The sequence below is a fragment of the Phaethon lepturus genome, unplaced genomic scaffold (genome assembly GCF_000687285.1).
Source record: "Phaethon lepturus isolate BGI_N335 unplaced genomic scaffold, ASM68728v1 scaffold2967, whole genome shotgun sequence".
Taxonomy (NCBI): Eukaryota; Metazoa; Chordata; class Aves; order Phaethontiformes; family Phaethontidae; genus Phaethon; species Phaethon lepturus.
In genome coordinates this window covers 71,510-98,969 of record NW_010552344.1, presented here as the reverse complement: position 1 = coordinate 98,969, position 27,460 = coordinate 71,510, and the positions used below count along the sequence as shown (strand labels likewise).

The 27,460-nt window shown below is 44.9% G+C and overlaps 1 protein-coding gene across 1 annotated transcript; it reads left to right on the top strand.

Annotated features, from left to right (window-relative positions):
* The first annotated feature begins 967 nt into the window (after nucleotides 1-967).
* Nucleotides 968-24,085, top strand: LOC104623940 (alpha-fetoprotein-like). Its single transcript, XM_010291173.1, is given in 17 exon segments — nucleotides 968-1,101; nucleotides 6,040-6,113; nucleotides 6,315-6,352; nucleotides 8,876-8,945; nucleotides 9,606-9,747; nucleotides 14,396-14,531; nucleotides 15,500-15,699; nucleotides 16,246-16,393; nucleotides 17,256-17,353; nucleotides 17,926-18,055; nucleotides 18,689-18,903; nucleotides 19,695-19,827; nucleotides 20,476-20,596; nucleotides 21,807-21,902; nucleotides 22,195-22,202; nucleotides 22,650-22,873; nucleotides 23,698-24,085. Coding segments are annotated over 17 exon segments (2,355 nt in total).
* The last annotated feature ends 3,375 nt before the right edge of the window (nucleotides 24,086-27,460 follow it).

Below are 27,460 nucleotides of genomic sequence, written 5' to 3'. Positions count from 1 at the left end.
TCCTGGAGTAGTAAGAAAACTGCTCGTTTTGTACTGGATAAATACTTTTTAGTCAGGTACAATGGAACAGTTTGCAGACATACTGCTATGTGCTTAGGAAAAGCTGCAGACACGTTTCAAATACAGGACTCTCTCACCCACCACTGTTAAGACAGATAATTTTTCATTAACACGTATTAAAAGAAAAATCCTGTTCTTCAGAAACGTCTTCTATACTTTTAGTTCTCCGTATTCTAGTAAAAACACCTGTGTTATCCTAAGTTTACTTCTCAATTTGTCTGCCTTCCCGTCTTTTCCATTTTCCCAGGAAGAATAACAACTCTTAAGGAGCCTTGAATTTAAGAAAGCACAAAGAGGAAAAAAACAGTAGGTAAGGAAGTGAGGATTTCTCCACTGTAAAACCCTTGAAATATTTGGCCATTGTCATATTTTTATGTACATGTGTATATATATGTTTTTAAATATTGAATGTTGATAACCATTTGGGTCTAAAAACACAAGGAGGCACAGGGTGACTTTCATGACTAATTTGGGCCATTAGCAGATGCAAAAACGTAAAATGTAAAATACTGCTTCTTAAGAAGCTTTGTGTAGCATTACAATGGCTTTTAAATTTTCATTACAGTTACGTTCATAGGGTTGCAAGAAAGTCTGCTTTTCTTCGTGCTGCTGTACTTCTGGTTATCGACTACGAGTGTGCAGCTGAAAACTGCTGCAAACAGCCTAGTCGCAGCATTTGCTTGAATCTAAAGGTATTACACAGTTTTCTCCATCCAAAAAAATTATTTTTTGGTTTTGTAAAGCATTTCTGCTTATTGAGTTTTTTCAGCTTTAAGTGCATTGTTTTCTCCTGCTGCAATGATAAAAAAAAAAAAATAATCAAAAGACAGATTTCTAGATCCCCAAAATGTCAGACTTACCTAAGAAAATAAGTTTTCAGGGTTTTTTTGCTCTTCATTTGTTAAACATGGTCATTTTAAAACATAACATGCTCAGTATTGTAGCTCGTTCAGCTATGGAAAGAATCAAGGAATCCAGCAGGATTCATGCACACAACTGCAAGATTCCGAAGAAGTTTGGAGAGACAGGTTTCACAACAGAGTAAGTGTCCAAACACCATTTAAGAAAGCAACAGGAACAGGCTGTCCCAAAATTTGAAAGCACGGTGGAGAACAGAGATAGGGAATAATCTGCAGCTCACATATCCTTCTTAACAAGAAGATTTTTCAGAAGCCTGTCCTGCTTTTCTGAGTGAAGTTCTTCTCATTTTAATGTAGAACAGAACTAATGCTGAAGCTGTGTCTGGTACTGTAAACGAAGGGAATAGCGCACACTCCTAATTAGAAGTGAATGTTTCAGAAGTGTCAACTACAGCAGCTAGCTTTAATCAGCGTTTGAATCCAGAGCCACCTTTCATGGAGATAGCATCAGGTGATTCCTTTTAATACGGGAAAGCTTATTTGACATTTTGGCAAACTTATTGTATGTAAGAATCATATATCCACAGCTGTGGTCACTTCACTATAAAACCAAATACTTAAATCACAAGTCTCTCTCAGACAACAGCAGCTGTGTCACACGTGACACACTTGTACTTCAGTCACAGTTTTTGGCGATGATGGAGTATATTGTCAGAAAAATTATCAGAATGACTCAGAGCCTGCCTACAAACTGGAAATAATTTTATTTTCTGAGGGAAATTAATACATCTACCCGTCTCCTCTTTTCCCAAACAAAAATTGTGTCTGAACAGAACTCAAGGGTCTCTCTTCTTTTTTTTCCTCTCCATCTTTGGCATCTCTGGCCACATTCCTAGAGACTAGTAGGCCTTATAGTTCCCAGTGTTCCCAAACACGACTAACTTTAGGAAGTGGCACTCAACCGAGAACGTCTGTTTAGCCAGTGGCGCATAGAGTTTCTCGTCAATATAATAATCGCACTTGACCAGACTGAAGGCTGTAGCCTAGCATATGTACATCTTATGCATGGGCTTAACTCAAAGCATCCACGTACTGAAGAATACTCTTCCGCCGCTCCTCCGACTGTGAAGGAAGGGAAAGGGAGAAGACCGCTGTGGCAGCAGCAGACATAAAGCGAGACAGAAATAGAGCCACAGGTGGCAGCAATAGCTTCTGCCCTCTGGACATGCTGCACAGTTTCAGACTGGGGATGATGTTACAAATGGCGATGTCGAGCCTCAGTCAGTAGCGCTAACTCTGCATTTGACTTCCTCTGCAGATTGCTGCTTCCTCTCCTCAGGTGCAACCCCCGGATGACACATGGACAAGTAAAGAAAATGATGGCCGATTTTACTGCTGTGGTAGACAAATGCTGCAAGCAAACGGACGCTGTGACATACCCGGGTGAAGAGCCGTGTCATATCTTTACAAACCACTTGACAACAAAAGCTGACTTAGCAAATATCAGATAATGCATTTAGATCAAGTAATTCAGCCAGCTAGAGGGGCCATTTGCACAGCTAGTTTTGCCATGTGTTTGCCCACAGATAATAAACTACACCTGTATGTACGCACAGACTACTTCATCTTCACGTTGCACTGCAAAACACGAAGCCACAATCACAACGGGTGACAAATTACATAATCAGTTTCTTTTGGTTTCCCTCAATTTAGGTTACTAACTCTCACGATCGATCGAAAAAATGTTCTGCTTAGCCTCTACTTCTATTCCCGGCACTAATAAAGTCACTTAAACTATTCAAGTCTGAGAATCCATGGACCTGTCGTGTCCTTCTCAATCCCATTGTTGTCTCTTTTAAACAGGCAATGAAGAAACACTTCCCAAATCTACGTTGCTCCAGTTGACTGTTTAATACTGTAAATCAAAAATGAATAACTCATGCACTGCAGCAGTGCTGTGATGCGAGAGCAGACACGGTAGAAAGGAAGGCCCTTGCCTCTTCACTCTTCTATTTCCATTCCTTAAGGAACACCTATATAGGTATGAAAATCAGTTGTAGCAATTGCAGCCAGTTCCATCGACTCATTTGTAGCAGGTAGACTCCCGTCGCTATTTTTATTCTCCTACCATGTATTTCTGCCTGGTAGACATACTTGAAAGCTCCCTTGTATGGGGGGAGCCATTATTATTTCCCACTCAAGACAGACAAGCAAGGCCTTAAGTCTCCAGAAGCCTAAGGCGTCCCAAGTTTTTGTGATTACACCGACATGCAGAAGCTACAGATATGATTCAGTTGCCTAAAAATAACCATCTAACACCATTTGAGATACCTTAAGTAACCTGCCTGGTCTCTGTCTACTAATCTGGAAAGTCACAGGTCTTCTCTGGGCAAAGCGCCAGCCTAGCCAGCCCCCACATGCTACTGTAGCTACCCAGGGACATGTCACACTCAGCTTCTGTGTTCAGGGAACTCACCCCTACCGTGTGTCCTTCCATCTTAAACCCAAGCAGCACATATACAGGGAGTGTTAGTGCCTGGAAAACAAGAAAACATGAACACTGGAGAAACTGACATATTTTTCTTCCTTCTTTTCAAAAAAAAAAAAAAGTTTAAGTACAGGCTTTGTCCAAGATCACTACTTATCAGGGCTTCGCAGCTGTTCTTCAAAATAGTTTGTTCAACCATAACCTAATATGTTAGGGGAACAACCTAAAAGTTGTCATGAGAAGATGAAGATGGGACAGGAGCCAATGACCCATTGCAGTGTTGGCTTGTTTAGGAAAAAAGATCACGGAGTAAAATTCCACTGAGAGACAGGGTCCCTGACGAGGTAAAGTATCTCAAATAGAGCCTTGCAGAAACCTGGTGGAGTGGAAGAGGGACGTTCCCCTTGCTGGTGCAAGGGGAGAAGAGCCATGCGAAAATGCACACTGGAACCAAGAGAAAGCGCCATCCCTTTCAGAAAGCGACCTGAAGTATCAGGCAGCACGGCTTCAAAAGGGGATTTGGACTTGACAGCTGCCTCTGCTCTGAGGGGCCGCCCTAAGAGTCACACCTGAGGGGTAGGCTGCAAATGGAGTCATCTTAGGACAACTACCAGTGTCGATAGCTGAGCCAACGAGAGGATGACTCTGGCAGAAGAGAAAGCCTGGACGAGGCAGTGCCAGACACTCGACTTCCAAGAGTCAAGGGAGAATTTGTGCTCCAAAAACTACAACTCCGCTAGATCCACAGCGAGATCCACAATACGCACTGTGACGAGAGCAGTGCCTTTCACGGAGCAGCTGCAAGGAATTAACTGGGGCCTTCTCAAAAATACATGCTTTTAGTTTTTTTCACCCGTGGGCAGATATAGTAAGTTCCCTGCCTTGCTCTAAAGTGCTGTGTAAGCAGGTCGCCGCAACCTAAGTTTGCCTTGCGTTAAGATAACGGTGATTGTGTTGTGCTAAGATAACTTGTTTTGACATTCAGCAATGGTGTTTCACTTGGCTAGACCATCACGCCTACAGGTGCCAGATAAAGACAAGGACAAGTTGTAAATGTCACCCTTTGTACTTTGTTGTGTCCAGTTCAGTTGCAATCAAGCCACTATGGGATTTGCAACCTAGATAAAAGTAGGAGTGTTGTGCTTAGGAAGTTAAGGGAAGGGTGGGTCAGGGGTGAAGGATTTTAGCTTTAAGAATTTCTTACTGCTCCCATTCTAGACGTTGTAGGTTCATCTTACGCTCTCATAATTACCTGGCATGTAGGCTTTGCTTCCCAATGAAGGGCATATCGTGGTGCTAACAAACATGTAGGCAGCAGCCTCTGCAAAGCACTACTCCTTTAAGCCTTTCACAGTTTATGTCGGGCTGCACATCCCCCCTCCCAATGCATAGGAACCACCCAGGATCAATGATTACTTCTTGCCTCCCTGTGAGGAGGCAATAACTTACTTCAGTCCAGAATCTCCAGAAGGACATTCTTTGCACTGAGTACAGAAAGTGGAAGAGCCTCTCCCAGAAATCATCCTCACCGAAGGCAGAACAAGGTTATATCCGATGAAACCATTTCATCGTGGTGTGAAAGCAAGCATCTTACAGAGCAAAAGCACTCAGTTGTCTCAATGAAGCCAGACTGGCACCAACACCATCCCTTGAACTACGCTGGGACTCGAAGTCCTGGAAAGATGCGTCAGTCCTCCAACTCCAAAACAGCTATCTGGTTTATCTCCTTTTTCCACGATCAAAAATGTTTGCTATAAAAGTGATTGCCTCTGTGGCAAGCAATAGCACCTGGAATTACTAGAATGTTTCTTTTCTACTGTACAGGAGAAGCACATTTTGCTTTTGACATGGTCCTGGAACTAAGCGGAAGCAGAGGAGTAGAGCAGGGCGCAAACCTGAGCAGTAAAACTCACAAGTCACAACTCGGTCCTCATGTCACGGAGGTGACCAAATTGCATTGTAGACGGCAGCTTGGCATCCTGTACTGGAAAAGGCTGAAGTAAAAGGCTGACTGCCTGCTGTACAGAGGAAGTGGGAACCCTGCCATGGAGCTCCTCTGCAGCAGGCAGCAGCAGAGGGATGGTTGCTTTTCACTCGTATGCTCTTCTCGCTTAACAAGCGGCCTGGGAGAGAGGCAGAGCTTCATGCAGCTGAAGCTGAGAGGATCGCCTCAAGTGTGGATGTGAAACTTGGATCTCTTCTAAGAAGCTCAGCAGTAGTTCCCTCAAGAACAACTCACCCAGGAATCTTTCACCATGTATAAAGAACCTCTGTTTGGGCAGTAAGGCGAAGGGCAAGTGCCTTTCACAGCAGTCACTGACTGAACCTCTTCAAGAGAGCTAGATGGTTCTGCCACCCCACTACCGTCACCGTATTACGCAGCCTGCAGACATCCTGGAAAGCAGCCATCCTTCTTTCAGCATCCCGTCCATGTCACTGTGAAAATGAAGGGGAAGAGAAGGGGGATGAGGGGAAAGAGAAGTCACAGTGCAAGAAAGCCTGCAAGTTTTATGTGGATTCATCTTGCCAAGGGGCTATGGAGTCTGAAGCAAATTAATATATCCTGTACGTATGAAGATTTAATCTGTCTGCTTGTTAACAGGCTTTGCTCCTTTTTGTTTCTCTTTGTAGTACTCCAGCAAAGTTTACCAGAACCCAAGAAGATGAAGACAAGGCAAAATTTCTAGTGCTTGATCTTCGATGCGGTAACAGTTAAGGAGCGACAGAATGACTGGCAGCCCACTACTCCGGCGAGCTTCACCAGTCCCTGCAGCGGGCCGGGTCATACTGCTGGTGCACTAGGACAAAAGAGAGGCCGGTTTCCTAACACCAGACTTCCTTGGAGCCGCTCTTGGGAGCGATCTGTGCTTGCCGCTCTGCTGTATGCCAAATTCTGCCTCTCAAAGGGGAGATCTGTCGAACAGATCTGGACTGCGTTGGCATGGTAAGAGGCTTACACTACAAACCCCCGCACAGACGAGTCCTCCCGGGACACCTGTCAATTTATTTCCACCACTGGCACCACGCAAACAACTCACCACTCGCTACACTTTCCGCCCACGTGTCGCTCCGACACAAAACGCACAGCAAACGTGTCCTCGCAAGCCCGGAGACAAACGGGACAGAGAGAAGCACTGCCAGAAAAACAGCGAGGAAAGTCATTTCATTCCCAGCCAAGTGACTGAGAGGAACCAAAGGACAGAGGAGTTGGTCGCCAACTTACGGCAGCGCGTAGGCGTGCGCGGCCTAGGCATGCTCCCACCTGTAACGCAAGAGGTTATCCCATCTGCTGTGCCGACACGCTCGTACACCCGCAGGGTGAACACTCCTGAAGACAAGGACCCGAGCAAAAACCGTCAATTCATATCAAACCGAGGGGCCACGCAGAACACCTAGGAGTGACTTAAAAAAAAGGACAAGCCAGACATTATACATGAATCTTTTTATTCCCTCAAGGTAAAATAATTTGAACGGGATTCTTTTAGCGAGACAAATCATGGTTTGTATGGAACCACATAAATATTTTCAACATACCTCAGCAAAGAGGCATAGCTGGGGAACAGGAGGATACTTTAATACCATGTCAAAAATGCCCTGCTTTTCATTAAACAAGTCATACTCCTCCATTTACTGCTGGGCCATGAACTTATAAAGCCTTTTTAAAATAACAACATCCAGATTACATATATAGTCAGAAAAGAGGTTAGGACACGCACTTTTGGTAAAATAGACTTACTCAGGAAATCATCTCCAAGTCAAACAGAAGCTCACAAATGATTTGGATATAATTAGTCATTTGCAGGGGCTGAAGAGAGCAATTCTTACCATCAGATTTCCTGTCATCGGCACATAATCATAAACCATTTGCAACAATAAAGCTAACAACTTGTATTTCCTCCCTGTTTTACCTCCAGGCTACATACACCAGAGAAGACTTCTAAATATTTGGGTAACAAAGTTTTATGTCCTACGTCCCGTGCATTGCCTCAAGTTTGGCAGCACAGATTCAGCAGTGAGTGCCAACTGTAACGCTGTCGCAAGCGATCTTAAGAGAAAAACTTCCCCTCCGTTCAGCAAGTTTCAGAGCAGTCCCTAAAAGCCAAATACAAAACTCTGTTCTGCTTCAGTAAGCCTCAAGTTCTAACACTCCAGCCAAAGGCTCTTGGGCAAATCCCCCGGATCTGGCCCGTACCGCCATAGTAAGCGTGATAAACTCAGTGTATTTTCCATAAGAGGAGCTGAATGTAATCCCAGTTCAGAACACTTGGGAAGCCGTTCACACACATGTACAGGAGGACACTCGTTGATTTTGCGGCTAAATACTTGCAGAAAAGACTCAAATATCTTCTATGAAAATTAATTTTCTTAGGGAATATGCAGTTAACTAATAACTGAATAACATGGAAAAGCTGAAACGGTTTTGTCGTTCCGTAGAAAATTCTGTGTATTCAACCACAAAACCATTCCTGTAAGACGAGGAGGAAAGGGCTCAGGGTTCTCAATGAAACTAAACAAATCCAACCTGCAAAAACCAACAAGGCTTGCTTTGTGGCTTTTTTAGCACATAAAGCAATACTTTCATCCTTCTACTTTTAAATAAGTCATTACAAGTTCTTGTTCTCCATAGCAGGGAATTATTCTGCGCATCCAAAAGGGCAGACGGTTCTGCTGCTAGGGCAGAAGAGCTGCCCCCCGCCATCGTGACCACACTCCGCTACCGCGTGGGCAAAGGTGCTCAACGAGGGCAAGGCGCATCTTACACGTCGCTTGCATTGCTTGATCCACAAGGGTATATGTAAGCTCAAGTCATTGCAGACGGGCCGGTCACAACATCAACAGTCAGTGGTAGATGCCTTATAGATAACACAGGCTATGTCCACACACATCAACCCACCTGCACACCAGCTGGATTCTTTAACTTTAACAATATGGAACGAAACTGCCTATACACGAGATGTTTCTTCAAGGGCAATCTGCGAGCACCTCAGCTTTACAATCTTGACAGTGTAAAGAGTTAAAAGAATTGGGACTTTTGTCATGTTTGCATACATAAATCCACCTGTGTTTGTGTGCGTGTAAGTATTTATTTACTTCCGTCTTTTGACACAACTATTTACAGGCAGGCAGTGAAGAACCACACCAGCAACCCCTCTTCCTCTAGTAATCATCTTTTATGTTTTTCTTCGCTTTCAGTGAAATGCCAAAAGAGGACCTGAGCAAAGACAGGACTTACGAGCCTGTCCTGAACGCCTAGAGCGGCAGGTTCAGTCCTACAAAGGCAGAGGTAAATTAGATATGAATAAAGCTTTCAGGAGTAGCCGAACAGTCGCACTCCCGCTCAACGGAGCGGAAAGTCTAAGCAGGGGGACTTCAGGAGGGAAACATAGACCTAGAGCGTAAAAGGGCTCGGTTATGACAGACATCTCTCCAGCATATGCTCTAAACCTAATTTTTCTTGGCTGTGCAGATAGATGGTTTGAATAACGAGGGTTCAATAACGTCTGCACTTAGGAGACACTCATATGTGCGGCATTCTGGTGAGACAGAGGCATAGTAGTTATAGAAATGTTAGTTACTTGCAGCTTACCTCATGATCAACTTTCCAATTGATTTTTCTTTTTCTCTTTCCCCCCTCCCCGTCCTTGCTTTCTTTTCCAGGTTTTTGGTTTTATTTAGCCGAGAAACTTCCTGTGCCTCCATCTTCTGATGCTTACGATACTGCCAACCATGTCTCGGTTACGTAGCGAGGACTGCTTTCCCAGAACGAGGTAAATGACAAACAGTTAGCCCTTCGCATGCTAACATATTTGCAGTTACTAAAAGAATGCTCGCTCTCACTCACTGCTATTTCCAGTTCTCCTCTGGCCAGCCCATGCCTCAGCTGACCAGCAAAAATAAAGTTGCCACATCTGAAAATTGGGCCTAGATTCTCAGCTGATGTAAGCTGGGATAGTTACATAGCCTCCAGCAGAACCAGTTTACACAAGCTGGGACTGTCACTCTTCATAATTCCTATACATTTCTTCGGAATGTAATTTGATCATTTCTGTGAATTTAAACCAACCGCTCCGCCAGGTACATTGGTTTCACCTCAAATAGGTGTCGAGGCAACCCACAAAAATGCTCCACTAGGGTGAGGAGGAAAAAAAAGTGCTGGAAACTTGTTCTTTCCACCACCAAGTGGCTCTGCACACTAGGTGAGAGCTCGCCGAGCCGCAGAGCTGCTGATCTCCTCCGTAGCAGGGGACCCAGTGGTACACCCGCACCAGAGCACGCGGAGGTTCGCTACCTGCGAGAGGCTGCCCGGGATGAGAAAGTGATCCCGTCCCTGAGGAGCTCGTAAGGCCTGTGGCGATTTGGGTGTGCAGCAGAGAGAAACACTGGGAAGGAGGCGGGGAATCACCCACTCATGTTTCCTAGCTGTTGCTGGGTCCTGCCTTCTCCGGGCAAGAACCCCCACTACCAAAACAAGACATATACAAAAACACGTAATCAGATAAAGCCTAGCCAAGCTTCCTTTCATGGTATCTCCATGTAAAACACAAACACAAAAAATCTTTTCTTTACAAAACAGTTCATGAAGTTCCAACACGCCTCTTACACAGCACATCCCAGTACTTCAGGTTACTTACAGGGAACGTAACTCCAAATACCTCATCGGAGCAGCTCAGACTTTTAAAGATAAATGTTCTTACTACTTAGGAAGAAGCCAAGTTGTTACCGATACACAAACTTCCTGCAAACATGACTCTTTTTAGAGCAAATACTCGTGATTTGACAAGAATGATACTCTCCGAGTTTATAGTTGGATGTAATTGAATCCTATACATATCCTACTTAAATTACCAGAAAACACGATAAAATTCAACAATTTTAAGAAGAAAAACTTCAGTATTGCTACAATTTGCTATTGCTACCATTACTGCAATTACTACTGTTGAAGAAAGCAACCCCCACAAAAAGGGCATTCACAAATTCTGCTCTCATTAGTAAGAGCAGAAATAAAATAGCTCAGCTCTGGGCACACACACTTGCACCCAGCATGAGAAAAGTAACGGAAGTCCAGCAGAATCACACACCAGCCTCAGCCACACAGACCTTCCCCTCGAACCGCTCCAAGTCACCAAGAAATACCCTGTAAAAAACTCTCTCACCTCTCTCGCATAACGCACAGAGTAAAAAATTTCCCAACCTCCCACTGCCCGGCTATTTCAAAAGTGGAGTGAGCATCCCCGACCCCAACCACCGCCAGCTGGCAGCCATTCGCAGCTCCACACCCAGGGCGCAATCAGCTGCTTTTAGCTCTACCTTGACCTTGCAAAACAGTTTCTAAGAAGTTCTAGAAACACCTGGATCCTCACTAGGTGTGAAACTGAGTAGATCAACACGGTTTCCGTACTCTGAAGGACAAAGGGAACTCTTTATGAGGACCTAACCTCTGCATTGGATCTCATTTCTAGTGTTTGCCATATGCTTTTTTTTCAGTTAAATACTATACAGACATTTCCCTCCTGCAAATGAGCGTTCACTGTAAACAGGCAGATTGCCATCCGAACAGTGGCAGGTATTTTCAAAGAAAAGTGAAAAGCAGTTCACCGTCCTGCTGAGCATGGAAAAGGGCAGTGGAGAAATTTAATGTAAGGGGTTTTATATGCAGCAGCCAAGTGCAGCTTTCAGAAATTTTTCTGGGCCAAAGAAGAAGCTGCTGTACAAGGTGTCTGACATCAGTGTCTCAAATGATTCTGCAGGTCTCTCTCAAGTAGAACACCCCCACCTCCTTCATTTTTATAGCTGAGAGTAACAACCTTGTATTAAGGGGTTGTTCTGAAAATGAGAGGACCAATCTGCATCTCTCCCTGCTGCTTCTGGGGGAACGGAAGCAGGAGCCCCTGGACGGTCCCCAGATTGCCCCCGCGGGGACTCTGCTCGGGCAGCCCCAACACGGGACGCTGCTGAGAGCAGGGGGCTGGAGGGAGGGAGCGCAACTGCAGACCTGAGGGAGCGCCCGCTCCCAGCAGCAAGAGGGGCCGGCTGTTTGGAAACAGCTGGGTGAGAAAAGCTTTCCCTGGTCTGCGCCTATGGACTTAATCAGGATCATATATGTAGAAAGAGGGTCCCTGACCTCCAGGGCGCGTGCTTGCAAGTAAATGTCTCTCTCTCCTGTGGGGCTTTTTAGTTAGCAGTGTGACAGAGCTTATTTGTGACCTCCTGAACAGACGTCGTTTCACCTTACGTTTTAGACCTCCTGCTCCGATGAGCTGGCTCCCATCTTCCCACTCAGAATCCTTTTTCCTTTTGATACCATCTCATGTGACAACGAGCAACCCGCACCGTCTCCCTGCAGCATGGAACAAGGAGCATTGCCTTCTTATGTCTAAAGAAATAAAAAGCTCTGTCTTTGCCTCTTCCTTCAGACCCAATACACGTATCCTTGCCCGCCCACCTATCTCCAAAAACTTGTAAATTTTATCAGTATGCTTACCGCATACTTTTTAAAAAGTAAAAAGAAATAACTGTACTAACGGGACTTTTTCCCTTCATTCTACAGGTTCGGAGTCGATTTTGTTTCAAGATTCAGACACGTTTTGACCGTAATTGTTAACGCTGCAAAAATATTAAAGGGGGTACTTAATTCAGCCTTTTCACCATGACGCTTTGGGAGCTGGGAGAAAGAAATAGCTTGTACAGCACCGAGGGATGCAAAAATATCAGTTTAACAGCTGAACTTGGGATTTTTCAGTCAACAATGCGTTACGAAGGCATCTTCTGCGCAGCAGTCACCTTTAAACAAATTTGTAGGTAGATGGGATCAGTATGCACAATAAAAAGCCCAAGGAGTGTTTAAAGTTCTTGTTTGAAGTGTGATAAGTTTCTATTTGTGTAAATGTCAGGGAAAAAAAAGAATCCCCAAGGTCCGTCCTTTGCAACAAGCTGGTCACTTCATCATACTGAGCAAATAATGGCATGTCTAATTATTGTGGGAATATTCCAAAAGGGCTAATGTTATATATGACAGTAAAAGGGTTTTGATTAACCAGAAATCGTTTGGGAGAGTATAAAAGTAAGTCTTCCCCCTCAATTCTTTCTACCTTTCACAGATGAACCAAGCTCACGCCAGGCCCCTGCCAAAATCTGACAGTATGAATTGGAGAACAATAATTTATGTTATTTTATTGGTGAGCCTTACCGTAGTGAAAGCCCTGCCTAGAAGTTATCGGGACATAGGTAAGAACACATCTCATATTTTTACTCTATTCTGTTGTATAATACCGATGGCTGCAACTTCGCAGGCATGGTTATGTGGTATCTCGCTTTGCCACTGCCACTTCTACACGGGTGTTTTCCTATGGGTCAGAGATATACAGCAAAACTGTATCGGTATAAATTTTTTGCCATCAGCCTTAGGTGCGTTGCTTCTTAATGGCTTGAGAATCTACGTAGTGTGCAGGACGGCCAGTGATTACTGAGAGGAAGTCTACTGAAGGGTAATTTAATCCACGGGGATGTGGTTGCGCCACCGATTTTAGGTACTCCTAAAAGTAAAGCCTGTGGTTTTTCCAGCCCCCCTCCACAGTCCAGGAGGAAGCAAAACGGAGACGTCCCAAGACGGCTGCTACCTCCAGGTGGCTATTCAGAGTAGCTCAGTTAAGCTATTGCTATGTCTTATCCTTCAGAGGGGCCTTACTCTGTCTTCACCGACGACTGAAGGAGCCTGCGATGACCGTACTTCACTTAACTAAGGTTAAGTGCCTGAAATGGCACAACTAAAAACCTCCAACAGTGTGCGGTTCAGATGCTTCTTTCACATTACATACGGTTATCGTTGGGAACTTTTTTTCATCTTTATAAATTCCAAATGCACTAAATGGCCCAACAATGTAAAACAGAACTGATCTTTGCGTTATTTATTTCGTGTTATTGTCTCAGTTGACCCCCTGGCATTACTCGGAGGGAGAAGCTGGCTTATTTCTTTGATTTGTTTGATCCTTTTACACCAATCTCAGCACTACCAACAGGAGGGTGAGACAGTAGCATCCTGGTTTGGGAACAAGACCCTAATTTTAAAATTGATCTTTCAGAATACTCTCTGGCAAACAAGGAACTCAAGAAATTATTGCAGTTAGATTTGCCCATTAATAAAGGCTCAGTGGCAAAGGAAAGATATTTGCACAGGTTCTTCACATAGATTGGGCACATTAGTTTTCCTCTGGGCCAGTTCACAACACAGACAGAAGGATGCAGCTCTCTGAATTGTTGAGGAGCTTTGCCTGCCGATGTAGTCCTCAATTTATCCCATGTTTTCTGCACAGAGGTTTCTTCTGTATCTCAAGAGCGATCAAGCACACCTTTAAATAGCTAAGGCACTGTTAAAAGGTGTTCGTAAGGTGCTTATTCAGTCATGTGAAGTGCATCATCATAGTAGCTGAACGCCCTCCAGGTTTTAGCGTATTCTTCCCCGCAACACTTGAGCTAGGCAGGGAAATGGTATTGGCCCTGTTGTATCGTAGGTCAGAAAGAAATAGTTTCACATCCTCGTGCTTAAGTCAAATACAAAGTTCAATCTTATGCCGTGCCACTCCCAGTGCTAGTACCCCAGGCACTGAAGTATCTTTCTCCAAGACTCCAGCACCAAAAAAAAAAGGTATTTGGTGAAGCATTTAGTAAACGTTTTTTATTGAAATTATCATGTTTTTCAGACCAAAAAAACGACATTGGCCAACGTTTTTCTCAGCTGCATGAGAAGAATTTTAAAGCCATGTAAGTTGTCCAGGTAAAACGTCCTCTTCTTACAAATTTGCTGCCACTGAACATCCTTATGTCATTTGGAAACGAACGTGTACTGCGAATCAAACACTCGCTCGTTCTGCCAGCCCGTGCCAGCTCAGCCCGGGGCGATATGGATCCTCTCGCTGTCTCGCACCTAAAAGTTAACTAATTAATTTTCAGGTAGCCTGCAACAGGTTTAACGTTGTGTGTTCTTCTCTAGTGCCATGATCATGTTTGCTCAGTATGTGCAAGGAGGCACGTTTGGCAAAGCAGTTAAAATGGCTGAAGACGTCACAGACCTTGCCAAAAGATGCGCTGCTGCAGCCAGAGACAACCCGGATTGTCTGAAGCCTTTGGTAAGCACAACGATGCTTCTGCTGTGGCAAACATTTTCAGAAGTGACATGTAATTTCAGAGCCCTGGTATGCGTTTTTCCAAATAGGCACGAATACATTATTAAGAGACGTGACTTCCTTGTGTATGCATGTTTGACCTCGTGGACTCGTTCTCCAGGGTCCCATCTAGAAGGCATCCCAAGAGAAGCGGAGGAAAACAAAGCCCCTTTCCTCCCCCCACCCAAGTATCACAGCATCTCTCGAAGTCCTTGGCCTGTATCTTCCTAAAAGATGTTGAGAAAGTTGTGGTTTTATGGCTGGTGTAACAAAATTCAGAAGCCAAGTTAGGTATTTCTAACAAATACGATGTTTACAGGCTTTTGCTCCACTCCATTAACTCACATTTCTGGGGTTTTGACGGCGTCTGCTCCAACACACTTCTGGAGCGGTCAGATTGACTCATAAAACATGAATGTCAGTCTGTGTTACGGCTCATTTCTGATTTGTTAGACACACAGAAACAAACCCCGAGTTAAAACCGTTCCCGGCCGAGGCGTGACTGGCAGGTGGCCGTGAGCACCGCGACTTCATGAACAAGAAACAAGACGCTTTTCGTTGTACGAACCCGACTGCAATTAGAAAACATGGATCCTGCCGTGCTGCAAACTGCAGTATATAAATCGAACAGTCGTATTGACTGTCATCAAGAAAAGGGGTCTGGATAATGCTGTAAGTTCAGAGTGTTTGAAAACCATTCCACTTTTAAGTGTTTCTTGGAATAACAGTAGGTATCAGGGTTTGAGAAATCATCACCGCTGGGTTTCAGAGGTCAGACTGATTTTCACTGCCATCAAAGCAGGAGGTAATAAAGAGAGGAACTGTGAGTTTATGAACGTCGGGGCTCGTTGGCTTAAAGTAGCCTCCTTAGAGAGCTCACAGGAGTAAAACAGAATCCTCACACAAGTTAATTTTTTTCTAATTTTTCACAGGACAGCATTTTCCTCGATACAATATGCCAGGAGGAAAATCTTCCCACATTTACCGACTGCTGTGCTAAACAGGATCCTAAAAGAAATGACTGCTTCCTTTCCCTCAAAAATTCGAGAGGGTTCATTTCTCCTTTTGAAAGGCCAAATGCTGAAGCCGCCTGCAAAAATCATTCGCAGCATCAACATTCATTACCAGGATAGTAAGTAAATAAATTATAGATTCGTTGCCTAGATATGGCAGTTATGAGCCTAGAGAGAGCAAATGCGGTCTCAAACAGAAAGTTCAGCCCAAGGTTCTCTGTAACCTTGTACTTGTTTTTTCTCCCTAATAGGAATTACTTGCATAATTCATCTAGCTGCAACTGTCTTTAGGTGAAACCTGTTTTGCCACCTCCTGCCTTAGATATAGGTCCAAATGAAAAACAATCTGGCCTATTTTATTGTAGTCCGCGTAGAAGACTCATCTGAAACCAAGGGCCTCGCTGTAGTCCTTCCTTAAAAGCCCAGCACATGTTTTGCTGCCTCTAAGGCAGAACTGGCAGGACTTGAAACTTCAATTTCCAGGAAAACGCCAGCCCTGTCAGAATTTTGCAAGAATTTCCCAGATAAGCACCACACTACGCAGCTTGTTGGTGGGAGGGGAGGAGAGTCACTTTCAGTAGCTATCGTTTTAATAGATGGCGGATGCTGCCCTCTGCTTGTAAAGCCTTACTCTGAAACTAAAGGCTTTTCTCGCTCGGGTTTAGTTTTATCTACGAGGTTTCCCGAAGGCATCCTTTCCTCTACGCCCCAACGATCCTTTCTGTCGCTCTCCGGTACGAGGAGATGATGAAGAACTGCTGCGGAAGCGCGGAAGACCCCACTCATAACCTGGAGGAATGCTTTCGGAGACAGGTATTCCACCGCCGGGCATTAGTGTCTTAATGAGCAACCAGGGACTGCCCTATAGCTAAACACATACCGGAGCAGAGACGGCAGCCGTTTCTTTTTCAGCATCTGCATGCGATACTAGAACTCACCTTGTTACGGACAGGCCGAAATCAGACTTCAATGCTCTCTCGAGTTATAGCTTGAACTCCTACGTGAAAATGCACGGCTCTGGGGCGTTGGGCAGATGTAGCTTTACGGGGAAGCCAAGGCAGCCTCCACGCCCTGCGATAGCGTCGTTGCCCACCCCGACTCCGCTACCTGCCCCGGGTTTGTCGTAAAGGTGCCGAGAGAGGACGCGGTGCTAGGCGTAGTGCAGAAATCTGATTCTTCTTATTCCTGTTGATAGCCCCTGACGCATGTCCTGCTCGGCCCAACGTTTGCACTGCAGAGACACGCCCCACACAGAACCAGTGTCAGAAATCCAGAGCAAACTGCACCTAACGGTGGGAAATAAGCGTGGGGAACCTTCCCTTGCTGAATATGCTTCTCACGCAGCTTGGCGGGGTGCAAGCGACAGCATAGTTTAACATTAGCTCATCGTAATGCAAAGCCGGTCACCGAGCTCCCAGATGATGATTTCTTCCCCTACGCTAAAACCATTGAAATATTGTCTAAAAGGGTTCTGGTTTCTGCTCACAGAAGACTTAATAAATGCTGGGGATTAAATAGCAAGCACAACTGTTAGTTCATATTGCAGCCTGGAGAGCAATTTTCTTTCACTATTAAAAGAACCCCCCTTTAAAAACCCATCGCCGCAGCAGCTTTAGCGTAAAGAATTGTCTTGGTTTTTCTTCCACTTTCACCGCCTGCATCTTCTTTTTACCAGGTACCCAAGGTGGTGAAGCCAGTAAAAGAAGATGGCCTAAGGCAGGAACACACGTGTGGAATCTTGAAGAAGTTTGGAGAAAGGACCTTAAAGGCTCTGTGAGTCTTCCCTGTGATTATCGGTACTTGGAAATAAAGCGTGGATGTTGCATGTTAGCTGTGGCTGGGTCCCCACCCGCAGTCAGTACAGCGACCCCGAATAGCACCTGTGTCCTTTTTGTGTGCAGACCACGAGTAGCATCTAATAAGGAATACAGATCAGGAATACCCATGTATGCATGACAGCTGCCACCCTTTCTTTACAAACGGCCATTAGCTGTCAAGGTCTAAAGCTGAAGTTCGAAATGAACTGGTCTCTCTGTGGTTAGAGTGATTGTGAACAAAACACAAGTCACCTCTCTTAACCATTTTTGACAAAAAGTTGCTCCTGTAATTTCATGCTCACCTACCACATTTCTTTCCATCATCTAACACTGAACTTCACCTAGGATCCTTCAGTAACTCTGAATACGTCAGCTATTGTCTTCAAGGGACATTTATTTGTTAACTTTGATGGGAGCAGGCAAAGACCATTCCTGAGCAGTTTGGATACCCCCTCCACAGAAGAGTGATGGTAGCCATCACAGTCTCACACTGTGAATATAAACAATAACTATTTTTCTTTGTTGTAGGAAACTTGCTCAGATAAGCCAAAAATTCCCTAAAGCTGATTTTATTACCGTTACCAAACTTGTGATGGATGTTGCTAACATGCACAGGGACTGCTGTCGTGGAGATATGCTGGACTGCATGCATGACAGGGTAAAACTCATTTAATATTTCTGTGTTCGCAGAAATGGAATGCATTTTTTGTCGTTGTTGTCACATTTGTTTTTCTTCCTGTGCTGTACTGATTGCTCTCCAAAACTGGAGTTTAACTCTTCAGTCTACACACCTGGTTGATTCTCCTGTGTGACTTTGCCTGGTGTGAAGTCATCAACGAGGGCAGGAAGATCACTTTATGACTCAAATGGCCCAACGCTGCTTCAGCGGGTTTGGTTGCAGCTCCTAGTTGCGCCATGTATTTTCCGTGCAGCTTTTGCCAGAAGACAGCATCTGCCCGTCCTCTGTTCTCTGCCTTCTTCTAACCTACCAAACCCTTTATCTGACTGCTTGTCTGTGGTGTCCAGCTAGACAGTCCACGGTTTAGGTGGTTACTTAGCGGCAAGCCAGGGACTGCAGCAAAGAGTTCCGTAGGACTGCAGTCTTCTTCCTTGTTCTGCCAGTTGGCTGTTGCCCAGCTTTGGCCAGCCATCTCTCCTCTTTGGGAGTCACATTCTCCGTCTGTAAAACAGAGATAAAAACACAGATCCAAAAAAAAAAAAAAAAATCCACCCAACCCTAAAACCCCCAAAATCTGCTAACACGCCCTGCCTTCCCTTTTCTCCTTTACAGGAAAAGATCCTACACTATGTCTGCACCAACCAAGACATCATATCAAGTAAAATTAAGAAGTGCTGTGAAAAGCCTCTGTTGCAAAGAAGCGAATGCATAGTTAATGCAGAAAATGATGACAAACCTGCAGACTTGACCCCTCACGTCAGGGAGTTCATAGAAGACAAGGGAACATGTGAACATTTTGCCCAGGAAAAAGATACACACTTAGCCAGGTAAAGTGGGTCTTCCTCTACTCTTCAATTTTGCTGTTGCCGTACTTGGGTCAAAAGATGACACTTTGGACATTAAAGCCCAGCTCATCAGCCTCAGATTTATCTACTCAATGAGCATACAGGCACGGGATACCGTGCAAGTCGATCTCGGTAAAACACCGCTCAACCCTCGGGGGTACGGAATGGGAACAAACGCAGAACAGGGCACGAGTGTTATGTCAGAGACAAAACTGCAAAAATGCGTGTGAAATTGAGGTACTGTCGGTGCGGATCGCGGGCCCAGACATAGCTTTGATCTACTCTTAAGTGGTAGTTCAGAAAAAGTCCCAAAGACAGAGAATTCACTGCAAATAAACATCCCTCCCATTTATGCCAAGTGCAGCTAATAGATTGGGCACGACTGCTGCGTAGGGTCACTGCTTCAGCAGAGCTAATCTTTTCAGCGTCTACTGAGAAATGGGTCTGTTACTGAGATAATTTTGTTATCATTTAAGATAGGATTCAAAAAGAGCAAAAGCCCAAGCCCCACAAAGCTCCAGGCTATGCTTGACCCAACCTAACGCTGAGCTGGGGCCGTTACGTGCACAGGACTCGCGCAAGTAATGCTCTGGTCAGGCAGCCACGTTCTGTTCAGGTTCAGTCCCAGGCCGAGATGCTTTAAAATGCTCCGTGTTCCACTGGACATCAGACAAAACTGTTCCAGAAGCACCCCTGCTGTCCTCGCCATCCCTGCCCTCTTGAGGACAGCTGTTTTGGCTTATCTCTAATTCCCGATACTCCACACCTTGCAGGTTTCTCTACGAATATTCCAGGAGACACCCTGAATTTTCTGCTCAGATGCTTTTAAGAATTGGTAAAGGATACGAGGACCTACTGAAAGAGTGCTGCAAAGCCGGTGCTCCAGATGACTGCTGCAGCAGAGGGGTGGGTGCCCTGAGGCTTCACACAACGTACTGATGGATTCCAGCATGCCGGCACATGACTGAATCCAGCCAGATAGTGAATAGCCCTGCTCCAGGTCTAGAGCAAGTACCCACAGCTCCTGCAACAAGCCCAAACTTCACAAATTTTACAAAGGCAAATATTACAAGGCCCGAGTGATTCCCATATGGAAAAAGCATCAACAGGGCCTTCACAATCTTCCATTGTGAAGAAATTCAAATCCCTCCGGGGAAGGAGGTGGAGCTAACATTCCCCTGAGCCCTGCTCTCTTTCGGGCTCCCTAGCGGTGCCTGTTGTGCTCTCGCAAATGCAAAAGGCGCTTATGGTTATTGTCTCAGATAAACGTATCGGCGTAAATACCCGAAGTTAGGAGCCTCCCCGTCTCCCTGAGCTAGCCTTCCATCAGCGATACAGAATTAAGTAGTTCAAGGTGATTGAAAGTGGACGTTTATCGTTTTCGGGCAGTTTACAGAGGTTGCAGACAGATGAGGACCTTCTAATGGCATTAAAAATGGGTGGTATATATGAGGTGAGAGATAGCTATAGATATCCAGGCCTTATCGTGGGGCAGTAGGGCATTCTGCATTCCCCCTGCTTCAATGACTCCTCAAATTCATTTATTTTTTTCAGGAGGACGAACTGAAGAAACATATTTACGAAACTGAAAGCGTCATGAAGACAAGCTGTGACATCTACAAGGAGAAGGGAGATTACTACTTCCAAAACGAGTATTACTTCTTTATATACTTACGTTACTCCTCTGCCAGCTGGGCACAGCTCAGGCTGGAGTAAAGCCACGCGTGTCAAAAAAGCTACGCTAAAAGGCACCACTTGAACATTTGGAACGGTTCATTAACGGCTCCTAGCATTTTGTTTTATCTTTTCCGCAACAATGATCTGGCCTCTCACGAGTTCTCTCCTTAACCCAACTCATGCAGCAGTGAAGTGAGAACTTGGCCAGCCTCCCGACCATGTTTCCTATGACGTTCTTGCTTTACAGCTGCATTTTGAGCAGTGAGCTGTAGCTTAGGAGTCATAAATTTGGCCTACAGAGAGGAGCTGTGTCTTTTGCAAAAGACTTCTCTCTGTCAGGCTCCTGCCGCAGATGTGAACACTAACAATGGTAACAGAAATCTCACTACACTAGACGGAGCGAAACCGGACTGGTTGAACCATATACTACGCTTCACTGGAACATGCAGGCACAAGCCTCCTGGAGGAAGTCTGGCCCCGATTTGCATTGTTAATGAGCACGTGCCTAACTTAAAGTATGTAAGCAATCCCAAAGAAACCTCTCAACTGCTTCTGTACATGAAGTTAGGCTTCAGCTAGCGTTCTCGGGGGAGATACATTGTGCTTTCTGCACTCCCAAGCACGTTTGATCTTTAAAAGACCTTTGGAACTAGAGGTTTCCAAGAAACTTGCTGGGCTGCTTCTGCCTGTTCTATCAGTTGAAAAGGTTTTCTTGCGCATGATGGTTAAGCACAGTTTTTTGAAAAGAAAAAAAGAAGTGACCTTTTTTGAGCTTATCTTCTGTCCCCATCTAATCTGCCAAGAAGTCACTCGAGTTCAGTTTTGCTCTTAGACAAGCCGCCTACACTCCCAGGGAAATGAGGAATGTGGGAAAAACTTAGTACCACCTCCTGAGAGGGCCCACCGACATACAAGTGGCAATGTTATCAGTACTTTTATTTGTTTAGCCTGGTAAGAGACTGGTCAGAAAAAGGAGAGAGCTCAAACAGAGCACCCTTACACTCGCTTACGTGAGTTTGTAAACACGGGGCTTAGTCCCGGCCTCATACTAGTGAGTGTTCTGTGCGGCTCGGACGGAGCTTTACGCGTGCGAAGGCAGTGGCTTGCTCACTGCTGCCTGGTGGAACGACACCACCAACATCAAAGAAATTATAATTTCAGGCTCCTCATGAGCTTCACCAAGAAGATGCCTCAGCTAACATCTGCAGAGCTGATAAAATTCACCAAGCAAATGACTACAATCGGCTCCAAATGCTGCCAGCTGAGCCAGGACAAGCTACTGCCTTGTGCTGAGGAAAACGTGAGTATTTTTCTTACTTATCTCGGTCTGACTTTTTCTTGACAGTCTGCCAGCAATTCTGCTGCCTGCAGTGTCCAAGAGCTTGGAGTACAGGTAAACGAGAAGAGTGTTCACAGAGTTCTTGAGCCGGCCTGAAGGTGTACTTCCAGACACGTGCCTGAAGTAAGCCCAACTCGGCATCGGGGAAGTTAATGCCTGAATCAAACTGCAGGAGGATCAGGAAAGGGCCAGGCTAGTGCTAGGCAGTTACCGGTTACGCAGTGCGGCCAATCTGACCCTGTTCCCCTGAAGCGAAGGCTTTCTTGTCCGAGGTCAATTTTGTATAGCTCTTCCATAAGAATTCTCCCGGCCCATAATCCTAAGTACTTAAAAAGCTTCAGCCTGTCCTCCAGACACCCATTTGTACAGCATCCCCTTTACTAGAACAGATTAACATACCCACAGAAACCCTGCTGATGAGCACAAATCAAACACTAGCATGCTTTTAGGAAAAAATCTCGTCATTTCTCTGTGCAAAGGACAGTCCCTAAAACCAGATATACATATTTATTAAGAAAGATCTGAGCCATCTTTGCACTGACCAAAGTCAGCATTCAGGTGAACAATAAAACAGTTATTTATCTTACAAACAAGGCTTACCTTAAATTGTCAAGTTACTTTTTTTAACTTTACTAAGAGCAGTGTGTGTTTCAGGGATTTTTGAAAATGAAACTGTAATTTTTTTTTTTTTTTCTCACCTCTTTTGGTACAGCTGGATCTTGTGCTTGGAGAAATCTGTAGAAGACACCTGACCAACCCTATAAACCCAGGAGTTTGCCACTGCTGTAGTAGCTCCTATGCTTTCAGGAGGCCGTGCATGGGGAAATTAGAAACTGATGAGAATTATGTGCCCTTATCATTGACTCCTGGTCTGTTCACTTTCCGTGAAGACTTGTGTACGACTGAAGAGGAAAAGTTACAGCACAAGAAGCAGGAGTAAGAAAGACATGCCTGTTTTACTCTGTTACCCCTGTGTTCAGAACTCTTACCCAGGCAAGGCTCACCCTTCCCTCGTCCACGTGGTCTGGCCTTCTTGTTCTGCAATATGCTGTGGAAAAACAGCCATACACCCCTCGGCCCCTCTTCCCAGCTCCTTTTCTTTCCTCTCAAGCTAGTCCCAGTTGCTTCTGCTACCTGGTTCAACCTATATTTACCTTCCTTTGATTAAAAGAAAGTCACTTTCAGAGGTGGGTAGCCACACCGGTGTACACAGCAGCAGCATGGAAGCAATAGGTGTCCAAGGTTAGGACTGATCAAAACGCCCTCCCACCGTCCTTTACGGGAACTGCACAAGGCACTGCAGAAACAGGTACGAGGAAGCTGCTGCCCGAAGTAGGGCCATACTTTTACGGCCTGACAGGGGCTCATGTCCCAGAGCGGGAAAGCCCATACAGTTTCCCTCATCCCATGCACTCCTTCAGTCTCTGAAAGGCTCAGGTGTTTGGCTGCCTTGGACAGAAAAAACTTGCACACTTGCCCCCACTCCACTATCACTGCAAGGGAAAAAACCCTCTTTGGCCAATGATTGGTGCTGTGGTGAACCCATCCTGCTCTGGCCCCCCGGAGCGGTGCACAAGACATAAGCCACCTGCACGGTTTATTCAAGGATATTCATGGTGGAGCAACTCCAAAAATGAGTACTGATACTTTATTTCGCTGGGGAATGGGGCGCATCTTTGCTCCCGGCTGCAAATATGTATCTGGGCAGTGAATAAAAGTGAAAAAGTTGTAGAAAGGAAGTGGGCAGCCACAAAACCGAGACTTGGCAGGACTAACGCTTGAGAAGCTTGTGCTTACCTGCCAGCTTCACAGGGCTTGCTTTCCTATCCTTGCAGGATGCTCATCAACCTCATCAAATACAAGCCCCAGATCACACAGGGACAGCTGACTTCAGTCACGGCCGCCTTTACTGCCATGAGGGAACGGTGCTGCAAAGAGGAAAACCGTGAGGCCTGTTTTGCGAAAGAGGTATCGCTTCTATTCTCACCCGTACGTTCTGAATCGGAACCTAAACGCGGAGTATACGCAAGAGTAAATTTCCGCATTAAGCGGCAAAAGCAAAGCCTGGCTAGCCAGAATTCCTGCAGTTGCATTTCCGAAGACAAACTTTATTGCCTGTGCAAGCGGGTGCGTGTACCAGTTGAATAATCACGAGACAACTTGTCGATTTAGTCTTGTGTTTATGCCCAGCAATTTATAACTACAGAGCTCAGCTACATCCGTTGCTTCTGGGGAGTCACTGGGACTTGCACCGTTGAAGGATAGAGGGAAAGGTCTTGCCCTGGCTAGCAGTTCTTAACTGAACTTCTCTTGAAAAGTTCCTCTGCAATAGGGAGGGAAAGGATATATTTGAGTTTTAGGTGAAAGCGTTTTCCCTGTTTGTTCTCCCTACTTCTGTTTTCCTCTTGTCTGTCCTATGTTATTTTAGCTCACTGAGCTTCACACTGCTGAGCTACTTGGGCTTCTCTTCACCCTCCAGTAGTCTGCTTTTGTCTACTTCTCATCTCTCTCCCTTGCCTATATTCCTCAACGGAAGTTTAACAAACCGTCCATGACCCTTGAGCCATGCTCTCTCTTTTTTCCTAAGTCTTTGCCTTGCTTTGCTTTAAATGATAAAATACAGAAATTTGTCTCTCTCATTAACTTGAAATTTGCACCTCTGAATACACCTGAACAGCGTATGTGCAAAGAACCCTTCTAGTAACTCTTCCTAATAAAGCTAGGTTTCAGTACTTTCCTGACATATGCCAAGTCTTCTAAGGTCATCTGAGCTGAAGAGTAAAAGCAAAATGCATATTAAACAGGGATGTATGTATATGCGCTGTGCATATCCAGTGTTTGTACACAACTGGCAAAGATGATAAAACATTACTTACTGCCACCACACTCATTTCACCTGTGAACGAGTGCATCGTCTTCCTGACTCTATCACTCATTAGATATTTGGCTTTTTTTCAGGGTCCAGAACTTGTAAGAAGAAGTGAAAAAGTGTTGTCAGCATAAAGAGCTTGCCTAGCGCGTTGGAAGATACTTGCTGAATGATAGGAAGTGACACAAACTTAACAGTGAGCAAATCTTCTGTAAGTGTTCATGAAGCATCAACAGGAACGTACGATTTATCATAGCGGGGAAAACCGTGCTGTGGCTCTTCACTCATGCAGTCATGATGGTTTACACCAGCTACAGTTCTGCCACTGCCCGACTTGCCGCTGTGAACAAGGTCAAAGAGGTGTCTCAGAGTAAAACATCAAATTCCCGCATAGCACCTGCTGAGCCGTGGAACTGTAAACTCAGTCGGCTCGCAGGGCTCAGCTTACCTGAAAATTCCATGTGTGTATCAATTTTATTCAGATGGGGGAGAAATACGTACGCAAACTTCCTATACGGCTCCTATCACTTTGATTCAAAATGATCAAGGATATGTAAACTTTAAACCAAAACAAGTAACCTAAAGCCAGTTTTAGTCCAGACAGAGGGCACATCACCTTAAAGAAATCCACCGAAAGAGTAAGATAAATGGATGGAAACTCAGGGCTTAGATCTGGCCACCGTCTTATGTTATGGACTTTCCTTACACCAAATAGTCACAGACACACACAAAAAAAAGATGTTTTAAATCTTAAGCTTACGAAGCATAAATGCAAACGAGATCAGATTAAGAAAATCTGCCTGTAACCACTGCTGAATTATTTTTCTATCACCAAATAATTACTTTTGCGTTTTTATATATATCTTTGAAATACAACACATTGACTCTCTAATGTGGGTTGCTCTAGGGGAGTCGTAAAGTCGCCTTTAAGCACAGAAAAAAATTATCTTCGGGATCCCTAACAGGGTGAGAAAGAAGAAAAATGCGCAAAATGCCACGGAAAGGACAGAACGTGGACTGCTGATGCACCGGGTCAGGAGACGAATGTTTAGAGCATGCACTGGGAAGCTGCTACATTTACACCTCAGGTGTTCTAACACACCAACAGCTTTCCGTTTTTTACTTTCTTTTTACGTTAAGAGAACTTCGAAAGCATGTTAAAAATCCCATGTCAAAAACAGTACCAAAGCGCAGAACTATTTTTTCTGGAAACCTTTGGCTCGAAGGAAGAGGTAGCCAGGTATCGGGTTGTTTCGGTGGATGTACCTAGCAGTAGTTATCCTCGGAGCATTTGAAACTATCCGTAAGATAAAGAAACGCTGCCCGAACAAATGTCTCAAAATGCAAACCCAGCTTCAAGTATCACCAGAGAGAAGGTTTCAGCGTCAGACTGAAGAGGTCGACCAAACTGAGTCCCATCGGAATCTATCGTGTATGTACCGCTAGGCAATATTTTCATTAAGGACATCAATAATGAGAAGAAAAAACGTTCATTAGCCTTGTGGCTGACAGCGACATGGAGACGCACCGTTGCCAGTCCCTTTGCAACACTTTAAATGTCCAAAGTGTCTTGGCAAATTCGAGAAACAGCCTACGAAAACCCAGCCGTGTTCTATGAGCACAAATTTAACGTATGACATAGATATCATTAAGCAGCTGCAGCATTTCAGTATGGGAAAACTACTCCGGAGGGAGTTGTGCGGATAACAACGCAGTTACCACAAACCACCAGCTGACTTACAGCCACCAGCAGTATGCTGCCAATTCAAGTCTCGCATACCTGGAGTATAAGCAGAACGACAGGCGAGACAGAAAAACAAGCTATGTAATACAGCAATCATGGTTACACTTTTCTCGTCTCTGGCAAGGAACGTGCGGGAGTATGAGGACGCCTGAAGTCATTTCACTGAAAAGACAACAACAGTAACAGTCCATGATCCACAAAACACAAAGAGGAAAGCTAAAATAGATCGGGTTGCCTGGTTTAACGAGAAAGGCTGTTGGAACTTGGGAAGCTTCATACACGGACGACTGATCCCAGGACAACAAGCAGCCACTCAGCGCCCAGTAAAAGGAACAAAGCACCGGGATCGACTCACTGGGAAAAGTGGGGACTGGCGACAGTCACAAGTATTTCACAGGCTTTACCCAAGCACCAGTGATGTTTTCAATGCCAAAACAATGATTAGCTGGCTATTCCCTTAGCACTGTGTTTTCTTAACATTTTATATTCTGATTAAGATCAGTCTTCTGGAATTTGGGTGGTGGCTAGGGTTTTTAGCTTTTTTTTGTTTTGTTTTGTTTTTTGTTTTTAAATCCAGTAATGACTTTAGATTTCTCTCATGGGTTAACTCGGCAGTACAACTGTCAGTAAGATAGATGCTCTAACACCTTTCTTCATGGTTAATGGCTTAGGCTCTGAATTCAAAACCAACCCCCATTTCCTTCCTCACCTCTGTTTTTCATTGCTGTGTTACCTGGAATATTCAATAATGTTTTGGAATAAATTTTTCCCCTGTTCCTGGCTGCATCTGTCAGAAATGGTTCATTTAAGCCAGCACACTGTTCACCAAAAGCTAACAGCACGGCTCAGTCGCAGCCTTGTTTCACTCGCCCTTAAAGCCCAGCACACTCAATATAATCGTGCTGTGTTC